This window comes from Etheostoma cragini, chromosome 21 (assembly GCF_013103735.1).
Source record: "Etheostoma cragini isolate CJK2018 chromosome 21, CSU_Ecrag_1.0, whole genome shotgun sequence".
In the NCBI taxonomy this organism is placed as follows: domain Eukaryota; kingdom Metazoa; phylum Chordata; class Actinopteri; order Perciformes; family Percidae; genus Etheostoma; species Etheostoma cragini.
The window spans coordinates 2,474,939-2,486,088 of record NC_048427.1 but is presented as its reverse complement, the minus strand read 5'-3'; the positions used below and the strand labels follow the sequence as shown (position 1 = coordinate 2,486,088).

The window sequence follows — 11,150 nt, the reverse complement described above, 5'->3', positions numbered from 1 at the left end:
ACTAACACATTGTTGGTTTTGGTCTTTTCGTGGGATTTGTTATTTAGCACATATACTAGTTAATTGGTGATCCAGATGAGGTGACATGATTACATGGCAATCATCCAAAACATACAAGAAATGTAGAATTATGGCATTTACATTCAAAACGGAAGGAAAAGCAATAGTTAAAGCTGATAGTCCCCCAGCTCTGGTTCCTTTTAATTTCACTCATACAGTACTGTAAAAAAAAAGAGGGAAGACCACATGTAGCAACCGAATTACCATTTGTAGCATTATCATGAGGGAAGACCTACAGACACCTGAAGCACTGGATCAAGAAATCTGCACCCGATGGATCATATCCACTGCAGACACGCTGCAGTAGCTGCTTAAATAAAAGGTCTGACTGGGTTCTGTTGTCGAGCTGTGCAGGGATTGCACAACGTACTGTAGCTACTGTGTGGGTTAACCGCTAATGTCTCAGTAGGTTCATCTCATTATGAGATGTCAAATCTCTCATAAATAAGAGATAATTACACTAAATCATAATTATAAAGACACATCCCTATGATTTAAACACGCCATAAATATGAGAGCAACACTTTGTCATGAAAACAACTGGTGGTAGACGGTTTGTTTTCACACGGACCGTGGTAACTCAAGAGAGGGTTTGGATCAAACTGTTTGAAGTGAAGGAAATCTCTATTTATAAAAATCAGTGCTTGTTTGTCATCATTAACTCCAGATACTACAGTGGTTCTTATTAGTAATGGAATTAATTTATTCATAAAATATAAAGATCAGACATGAGCGAGTATATAACATCATAAGAACAAAATAAGATCTTTAAGTTTAACCATGTCATGGAATGATCAGATTACAAATCTGTGCACACAAATAAGGCCTATATAATCAAACAGTGTTATTATTAGTGTTTGTGCATACACATCTACCTGCCATGGTCTCTCTTTTATATATATATATATATATATATATATATATGTGTGTGTATGTATGTATGTGTACACACACACACACACACACACACACACACACACACACACACACACACACACACACACAAATGTATATATACACATACACAAACACACACACTGATGGAGTGCTTGGGGCATCCCATGGAGCTTAAGGCACAAGTCTTATGCAAATACAATATACACAGACACCACAAACACTGCTTACTTCTCTTATTTTACATGTTCACATAGTGCTGAAGAGGAGGCGGTTGCCTGGTTGCAGAAGGCTGCAGTGCAGAGAGAAGTGCACAGGGCTTCAGGGATGGGAGGCAAGGATGCAGAAAGAGAGATGGAAACGTTCTCTTGCTTGCTTCCTCCTGCCAGCCTCTTTCAGGCTTCTCGTTCCTCAGCGACTGAGTGATCAGAGACAAATAGAAGTGAGAAGAGACAGGCAAAGGAGACATGCTGCCACAAGAGAGCACCTGTCTAGTCGACCTATTTTTAGGCACGCCGTGCGCTAGCTATACCATAAGCCTCTGTGGCTGTGATGTGATGAGAAGCAAAGCTCTGGCTGCAAGTTGAAAAGTTTCAAGTTTTTGTTTATTATCACCGTGGGCAGCCTGTCCTCATGAGGGTGCATCTCAAAAAGCAGGATTCACTGTAGACATCAATACAATAATAACCTACAGTTCAAGTACAGTTAAGCAAGCTTACCCTGAATTATAGTTACTACAGACTATGGATAGCCAGAGATATCAGAAATAATAACACGATTAAAGGAATAGTTTAACATTTGAAGAAATATTTACTTTCTTGCCAAGAGATAGCAGCTGGTTAGCTTAGTTTAGCATAAAGACTGGAAACAGGGTGAAGCAGCTAGCCCACTCCATATCTAAAGTTCAATAAAAGTGTGTGTGTGTGTGTGTGTGTTTGGGGGGGGGGGGGGGGGGGGGACCGGGCCAAGAAATAGTTCCACACAGAGCTCCCCCCCAAACACACACCTTGTTGTTTTTACTCTTCAGTTTTTGTACACTGAGTAGTTTCTGTGCTACGTTCTAAGCTACCCAGCCTGCAGCTCTAACTTCCTATCTACCGGACAGACAACAGAGTGTTATTAATCTTCTCATCCAACACTTGGCAAGCAGGCAAAATAAGTGAGTCTCCAAAGAAGTCAGTCTATTCCTTTAAAAAGGTCCCATGACATGGTGCTCTTTTAATGCTTTTATATAGACCTTAGTGGTCTCCTAATACTGTATCTGAAGTCTCTTTTATATAGACCTTAGTGGTCTCCTAATACTGTATCTGAAGTCTCTTTTATATAGACCTTAGTGGTCCCCTAATACTGTATCTGAAGTCTCTTTTATATAGACCTTAGTGGTCCCCTAATACCGTATCTGAAGTCTCTTTTATTTAGATCTTAGTGGTCCCCTAATACTGTATCTGAAGTCTCTTTTATATAGACCTTAGTGGTCCCCTAATACTGTATCTGAAGTCTCTTTTATATTGACCTTGGCCAACTGCCCCTTTGCTCGTTTGAAAGCCATGATGTCTCTCTCTCATGGGTCGGGCACATCCTCTGGGCAGGCAAAGCAGAGAAAGGGGAGGTAACCTTTCCCCTTATGAGGTCATAAGGGGCAAGATCCATTGCTTACTAATGCTAATGGGTTAAATGCAAGCACTGACTTTCACTACACTGTACTGCATGATTGTATGTGACAGATAACATTTCTTCTTCTTAGTCCAGTTAAATGGCTCTGTTTTTCTGGCTTAATACATTTGAATGAGGCTCACATTCTGTTTGCCTTCATTACTCTTTAGTTGGACTTCTGCTAGACATGACTTGTACAGATTGCTACACCAGCTCCCTTCACTCCGGACAGGAAATGGTGAGCAGAACATGTGACCATGTAGTTTGATGCAGGCCCTGCAGTCTTACCGTTGAGCGATGCCGTTTCACTATGTGGCTCCACTGAGTCTAGATTGCCACAAACTTATTAGAACCCAGTCTGCAGAAGAAGAAAAAAAGACAAAATGTATCTTATTAGTCACACTTGTTACAATGATCACAATGTCAGCACTTTGCACTTCTACTAACACTTGTGCATGAAGAGTGGTGAAGGTGACAGATGTGTGAAGTGTGTCAGTGTTCAGGGTCAGGGACGATCCCGTTTTGCTCAAAGGAGTCGGGCTAGACACAGGAGAGGAATACTTACGCTCCTTCATCCTTCAGTAGACGCAGGAACTTGCTAACTCTGTAGCCAGGCTCCATCTGAAAAAACAGACGCATTGCTTTTTTAGTGCATGTACCCAGATAATGTAATACACCGTACATGGTGAATAGGTCCTATGTTTTCTTTCTGGACAAGCATCTGTTTGAGAAGCAAGGTGTTGAAACATCAGAGCAATTTGAAATAGTGGCAGGTCCTGGAGTTCACGCTTCACTTTCAACAAACTTGGATTGAGATAGGATTGTAGAGAAGGGGAGGGGGAAGAGGAAGTAAAATTAATGGCAACCTATGCAATAACTTACAGTATGCCTGGAATTGCCTGTAGCTACTAGAGTTAAGAGATGAGAGCAGCCAGAAACATTGGAATGAAAGGGAAAACGCTAAAGAGAAGACAGAAGACTAACTATGAATGTATGTGTAGTTGCGTGCATGTCTCGGCAAACACAGATTCATACTTCTTGAGGCTCAGGGGTGGGGGGAGGGGTGCAGGGTGCAGAACATGGCTGCACATTTGTGCATACCACAGCAATTACACAGCATCCAGCCTCAACAAACAGACAGTGCACATCATCAACATACCACAGATACATAGGCAGTGGGAGAAATAACACCAGCCAAAAGTCAGATTAAGGTCTGTTTCTACTGCTCGGCTTGCTGCGTAAAAGCCTGCTACCTGTTTTGGTGAACAAACGTCATTTGGATGCTACTGGAGTCGATTTTTTCAAGATGATCTGGTAACTGTCTACTGAAAAATCCTCATTTCAGGAGTATTAAAGAAAAGGCTTGTGTGACACAAATAAGGGATCTGCAAGAAAGCGATTAAAAACAGAATCCTGACTTTGTCACACTGACTAGTCTCACAGCCCGTGCTGAGATAACACTGACATGACATCACTGTGACATCATCAGGGTTTTTTTCTCAGACTTGAAACTCTTAAGGCATTAATCTTAAATCAGATCTGCTAGACTGGTCGACATAGGTAGGTCTAGGCATGAGTAGTCCATATCCACGACGTTCCACTCCCGGGATTGTTCAGGTGCCACCGGAAATTCTCCAGGTTTCCGTTACCTATCGCTTTCTTTGTGTTGTAATTTCAAACTCCGGTGGATTTTAACTGCTTGTGCAGATCTCTGCAGGGTAAATCCAGACAGCTAGCTAGACTATCTGTCCAATCAGAGTTTTCTGTTGCACCAGGCTCCGTCTGGGGCTTAGCACCGCCCAATACAGTTGTGATTAAAAAAATTTTTTTTTTGATTTAAAGCGTCCATATTCTACTCATTTTCAGGTACATATTTGTATTTTGAGGTTGTACCAGAATAGGTTTACATGGTTTTATTTTCAAAAAACACCATATTTTTGTTGTACTGCACATTGCTGCAGATCCTCTTTGTGTTTAGGTCTCTGTTTTAGCTCCAGAGTGAGCCATCTCACATCTGTATTATCTTTGATGGGAGTCGCACATGCTTAGTAGCTAGGTAAGATCACATCAGTTAGATAACTCTGTCTCCAACTTTGGTCAGTACAAGGCAGGATTAGCTGGGAGACTTCTTTTAGACGAGGGGCACTGCAGAACAGGGACAAGAAGTAGTTCTTTTAGAGATTTTGGTCAACTAGTGTGTGCTGTAGCAGTGTTTTGCAATTGAGAACAAGCTAGCATGCACTACGGTTAGCCACCTCATCCTGGCTAGTGACGTAGAAAGCCGTACGACTGAAGGCATTCAGATACTGTGTTTCATTCAAAACAGCATGAATAATTCTTTTCCCAAGTTTATGTGTGTGGAAGCACCAGAGACACAAATTAATACCCCAAATCCCAGAAGAAAGGTTTTTTTTTTTTCATAATATGGGCACTTTAAAGAAATGCCAATGAACCAGAGCACACTTTTTTCCCATGCCAGAATGCTGTGTGGACTAGCCAGACCTTCCTCCACAGCGCCAATCTGACAAAAAGACATTAAATCTGATCCTAGCAGTGTATAAAGATCCAGGTCTTCATTTACAGAGACATTACGGCAGTCAAGTTGCCATCTCTGGAGTGATGTGTTCGTTAAAGCAAAATAAATCATGTATATACTTGAAATGTACTAGTCTTTATGACTCAAAATAAAATCACTTCCCAAGTACACGGTGTCTCAGGAGTGATGTATGACTGATCTTGACTTTTCACAGAACCAATCCATTTGATTAACCTAGTGTTTTGACAGGGTCAGGGCCCCTACAAGGCTTTACAATTCAATAATGTGGGTACACGGCAAACAGAAATAACTGCAGCACTGTCAACAGGGACTCTCAGAAAAATACAACCAAACATAACTAAGACTAAACCACAAACCCCCCTAGAGGCAACTTTGAAAAAGGTCAGTACACTATACCAACTGTACATATCTACATATATACAACTGATGTTAAAGGCAAGAATCTGCTGTGAGTTGGTGGTCTACATTTTTCCCCTTTTTCCACACTTGGATGGGTTTAATGTTCACGTCTGTGTTTGTTTTATTGTTACCTGCTGTATGTGTGTGATGGGTGATCTTTATTGATTTTGCTCTAAATTGTAGGCACACCCAAACCACGAGGTGTGTATGGTTGTTCTTATGAGTAGCTTCCCTCTGATTCAGAACATTTGAATGTAACTTGGAAAGCTATGCAGAACACGGTTTCACAACTATGAATGTATTGGATCTCGACCGTTTGGAGATTGCTCAACAAAGCATCAGGAAAGCCACACACTTTTTCATTCCAGCTAATGGATGACAGTTTTTTGTGACGGAGACAGATTCTGTTGACTGTTGAGAATGCTGGCCAGATGTCGAGGAAGAGGAGGGACAGGCTGCTCAAGCTCAGACCGTACTAAACACTGATAAAGAGGCTGAGCCAATTTGAAATTTGTCTTTCATAATAAAAAATAAAAAGACAAGGCTGCCTTGCTTGTAACCTCACCAAAGTCTACTTGACCTTTCTCACCTCTAATACCACCAGTGCATATGGAGTTGCAGCAGCATTACATTTCCCATAATAACCTCTTTTAGCCAGTAAGAATGTGAATATTTGTGATGTTAGAGAAAAGCCAGACTGAAATGTCTGCAGCCACGGTAGCAGCACTGTGAGGCTGTTCATGGGCACAGTGGGGCTTCGAGCTAAATGCTACTGTCAGCATGCTAACAGGCTCACCATGCTAACATGCAGATGTTGGCATGTTCACTATTTTAGTTTAGCAAGGTAAAATCTGCTAATTAGTGGAAAAAAGTACACTCTCTAATACAGTTGAGACTGATGGGGATATTATTAGTTTTGTAGGGATTTGTTCATAAACCAAAGTTATTACAGATTAACCTGATGGGGCATGAATGAATGCACATATCATACAGTATTAGCAGCAGTGGCAACGTAAGGTTTCATTCTTTTGCTCAGGCAGCTTTTTCCGCAAAATGAAAAAAGTCCTGGAACTTGTTAACCTGATCACTTAAAATGTGCTGCAAACTTCACCACTTTTAAGAGAGCTACTACATGCTGGTTGATTAAGCAACAAACCTAAACTCATGTTTAGTTTTTAAATGTAATTTCTGCTTCATAGTATAGCATCTTGCTGTATCTAGCCTTTTATTTACTGCTCTAATCTCTTTGTTTCATAAAAGCCCTTCTAGGGACTGGTGCTGCAGTATGATACTTGTTTCAGATAGCTGTTTTCAGTTTGTCTACGTATACTGTAATCAAATAAACCATAAATCCATCCAATAGTTGATAAGACATTTTAGTCCGGACCAAAGTGACTCACCAACAGATTGCTATCACTATGGCTATTCTGCTGACAAATGCAAAGAGAGTATCTCTTTCTCACCTGCACGGCCATTTCAATCAGCATGAGCAACTTTTTTATGCCGATCCACAGATTTTGGTCCTTCACAGCTTTCGCTATGCTGGCCCGCTCCACATCCTGAAAACTGCCCAGCAGCTGTGGGGAGGAGACAAAGAAAGGACAGCATTCAGCATGGGAATGAAATAGGTGACTTCATTATTCAAAGTAGGAAATTAATTAATGAACTGTAAGGAAGAATTTCAGACTAAAGTACATGTGTCAGCATAAAAGTGATGCACATTATAGGTTCTGGATAAAACATGTTTAACACCTTTGCAGACAAGGTAAATGTCAAGTGTGTTAAATAGTTTTGGGTTTAAAAGTGATGCTGTGTGTGTGAGTGTGTGAGTGTGTTACCTCCAGGGCTTCAACCAGCTGCTCTCCCCTCGAGATGTTGGGAATGTGGATGGTTGTGCTGAAAGCATCCAACATCTCCATTTCCTGCAGGACGTCTTTACGGCTCGTGGTGCCGATGATGAGCAGCTTACGACCCTGACAAAGAAGCAGAAGTGACCCTCATACTTAAATGTGTTGATTCAACCCTTCCTTTTAACAGTCAGAAGACTGGTGACTCCTAATTAAAAGCACAAGTTATGTTGTTTTTCTCTCCTTTACCCAAACATTCTTAAAGCTACATTGTGTTTGTAGTGGTTCATTATCAAAATCTGTATTGCCCTTCACAAACTTGGCGTTTTTATGAATATTGACCACCACAATCAATTTACGTTTGCATGAACTGGGCTAGACGCTCTAGAATCATGCACCTTGAAATACGTTTGCTGGTAAGGAACATACAGGTTAAACTGCTCCGCCTTAAACATCGCCTCACACTATTAATCTTGAACAATAGACAGAATAACGATAGCACTGATACTTTACTAACATTAGCTTGCATATGTATGGGAACCTGATAACTGATGTTAGCAATGAAATGGTAACATAAGCTATTATTACAGGTAGGGACCCTCAGAGACAAAGTCAACACTAATTTCGGGTTCGGCCACCACAGGAGTTAGAACACGCTCGGAATTGGGGGGGGGGGGGGGGGGGGGGGGGGGGGGGGGGGGGGGGGGGGGGCGGCATTATGATGAATTGGTTTGTAGATGTGGCTCAAAGCAGCTGTCACAATGTGGAAATTTGGTCCGGAATTTTTTAAGCTGTCAAAGTTTTGATGCAGGATGCCAAAGCTCTTATCGGCCGTTGGTTGACCGTAGATTTCACCTGTCCCAGATGATGGTTTACAGTGGTCAGGGGCTTTAAGGAGTAACAGTGTCTTTGCAATAGAGGAAGCAGCAGCTTTAGGACCTCATTTCTCGGACCTTCATAAGCCATCAACACACAGAAGGTTATTTGAACCCTGCTACAACGCAGGTAGTAGTAAATAAATATCAGGCCAAACTTAGCAATAATCTACTTTATAATTCATTGTCCATAAAGTCTTAACTCACCTTATAACTAACAAGATGTAAGCCTAACCCAAACCCAGTCTTTTAACCTAACCTTAACCCTTCATAACTTAAATGTTGACGCCTGTGCAGTATGCTAGTTTTGTTCCGTATCTAGGGCCGTAGAAATGCGACGTAGAAATGCAGTCCTGAAACTACACCTTCCTCTATTGCAAGAGTATAGTATAGACCTTTAGGTTGCAACAAGAGGACAGAGAATAGAAAATAACCTCAGACAGGAGGAGACAGGACAGCCAAACAGTCCATAACACAACAGAAGACAACAGTGGAGAAGACAAACATGAGCAGAGAAGAAAGAATATACGCAAAAGAAATGTAGCTCCACTAAGCCGACAAGTTGGAGAAGGACCAGGCGAAGAAGACGAACGAGGAGAGGCAGAGGAGTGGCGAGTAGACAGGGGGATTATGGCTGCCGGCTGCCCCCCCATGGCGTGGGGGGTTGTGATGCTGCATGCAGATGAGGTGCCACACAGGCGGCGGTGCTGCCAGGTCCTGGCTCTCTCACAGAGCCCATTCTCCTCCCTGTCCCCCTGGCCTCCCCCGGCCCCAGGCACCCTGCTGGGCCCAGCGCTTTACAACCCCAGAGGAGCACTGCAGCCAGGCATTCAACACCAGGCCCCGCGCCACTTCTCATGCACATGCAGCCATATAGTGGGCTATACTCTCATTCACAAACCCATCAACAAGAGACACACACACAAACTACCACCAAAGCAACTATGAGAAATGGGTCTCTACCACCACTATTCACTGTGAGCACAACGGGCCTGGACCAAAACACTCGCTAATAACCATACAGTTGCTCGCACATGCCAGTCGCAGCCAAAGACCTCCAGCAATTCCTTACGAGACTCTGCGCTGGCATCCATAAGATCTGCTGCCCTCTTTCTGCCACCTCAGGACTAGCAACTCCAAAGTGAGCTCGCCACAAATAAATAAGCATCTCTTACCTTTGGAGGAGGTTTCTTCAGCAGTACCAGTAAAGCTTGTAACACCAGGTTGGAGAAACGAGGGCCAATTGGGACGTAGTCTGATGAGACAGATCATTTTCTGTTAGCAATTTTCTTATTTCACATTAACAGTGTAAAGTCCACCCAGGAGCAAAACACAATATGCACTGGTGTCTTACCTAACAAACGTTCAATGTCATCAACAACCACGCAGCTCAGCTGGGACTTGTAGGCATCTTCAAATATCTATACCATGGAATAAAAAGAGTAAAAGAGGCTCAAATCAAAGCAGAAATAGGCCCACAGCTTCATGCATGACCTGAAAACCCTAAAAAAATGTTTTGTCTGTGATGGTATTGGTAAATGCATGTCAGTTTAAACTTTAAATGGAGGCTGTGATTTTTTTCAATTGAAAATGTCTTCCATATTTCTTATTAAGTAATATTAAGTAATACAACCATTTAATGGAGATCCAGATGCATCAATAATATACATTTTCCACACCTTTATATATTCTCTGTGAGAATCCCAAACATTTCTAAGCTTGGACATGATTACATCAGTTTTCTATATTTCAAGACCACTTACTACTCAGCGTGAAAGATGGTCAAGTGGTGAGTGTTACCTTTTTGATGGCTTGGCATTTGGCAATCTCAGAGTGTCCAATCATCTTGTCGGGGGAGCAGATCTTGATAAAGGGGAACTGGGAGTCTTTTGAGATCTTAGCCGCCAGTGCTGTTTTCCCACTGTTAGGGGGGCCTGAGGAAGAAGAGGAATTTCAAATCAACAGTTTGTAATAACACAAATGATTGGGCTAAGATGTCCATTTTAAGTCAATCACAACAGATAGGACATCTGCAGTTTCCATTTCAGGGCTTTTTATTGCATGTTCAACTGTTGAGCGATAACTAAGGATGTTGCATGAGGTTGGCGTGTGTTGAATAGATGTGTGTCCGTCTTACCCTCCAGCAGCACAGAGACCAGCGGTGTGCGTTCGCTGTTCTTCGTCTGCTGCACCAGCAGCTCCCCGTCCTCTAGGACCGCTGACACGAGGTTACCCCATCGAATTATCCCGTTCATGATGTAGCTGGCATAGTCCTCCTGATTGGTACCAAACGCCTGGACAGGAAGAGAGAGAGAGAGAGAGAGGGAGAAATATTGTTAAAGTCAGGTTTATTTTCTGTGTGAAGTCAAGAGAAAAAAAATACGTTCTTTAAATGTGATTTGCCAAATGGGCTATATGCATAAATGCCCCCAAATAGATTTAATGAATGTCTTCAAATGTTTTCCCCAAGAGTCTGTAGGCAGAAGTCAATTCATCTGAATTTGAACCGGATCAACGGCAGACTAAATGCCCTTTAAAACCTTAAACAGCTTATTATGTAGGTGGGGAGATCAGCAACTCAACTATCCGAAGCTTAGTGTCCTTTCCCGTGGAATTCTTGCCATTCCAGCCAGCAGCAAGGGCAGTGAGCGGAAATTAGTATGAGGGTCTGGTCGGACTCGGACATAAATATCTTAACACCAGTCGGGCTCGGGTCGCGTTAAGTTACTGACCTGCGGAAGTGAGGTGGGCTCGGACAGAAAAATGCGTCCCGATCCACAATCTAGTTTGTTCGGCCATAGTAACCATTTACTCGGCCATAGTCATCCACCATAGTAACCCTTTATTTGGCCATGGTAACCCTTT

General features: G+C 42.4%; 1 protein-coding gene across 1 annotated transcript in view; it reads right to left on the bottom strand.

The window, feature by feature from the left end:
* Positions 1-1,069: 1,069 nt before the first annotated feature.
* The window catches only part of LOC117937104 (vesicle-fusing ATPase-like), a 26,865-nt gene continuing 16,784 nt past the window's right edge, over positions 1,070-11,150 (bottom strand). Inside the window, exons 12-20 of the mRNA XM_034860803.1 lie at positions 10,423-10,594; positions 10,086-10,219; positions 9,640-9,706; positions 9,461-9,540; positions 7,402-7,536; positions 7,027-7,140; positions 3,173-3,228; positions 2,896-2,965; positions 1,070-1,372 (exon numbers count right to left, since the gene is read on the bottom strand). Of these exons, the coding sequence (XP_034716694.1) occupies positions 2,935-2,965; positions 3,173-3,228; positions 7,027-7,140; positions 7,402-7,536; positions 9,461-9,540; positions 9,640-9,706; positions 10,086-10,219; positions 10,423-10,594 (789 nt within the window). The 3' untranslated portion in view covers positions 1,070-1,372; positions 2,896-2,934. The remainder of the gene's footprint in view (positions 1,373-2,895; positions 2,966-3,172; positions 3,229-7,026; positions 7,141-7,401; positions 7,537-9,460; positions 9,541-9,639; positions 9,707-10,085; positions 10,220-10,422; positions 10,595-11,150) is intronic.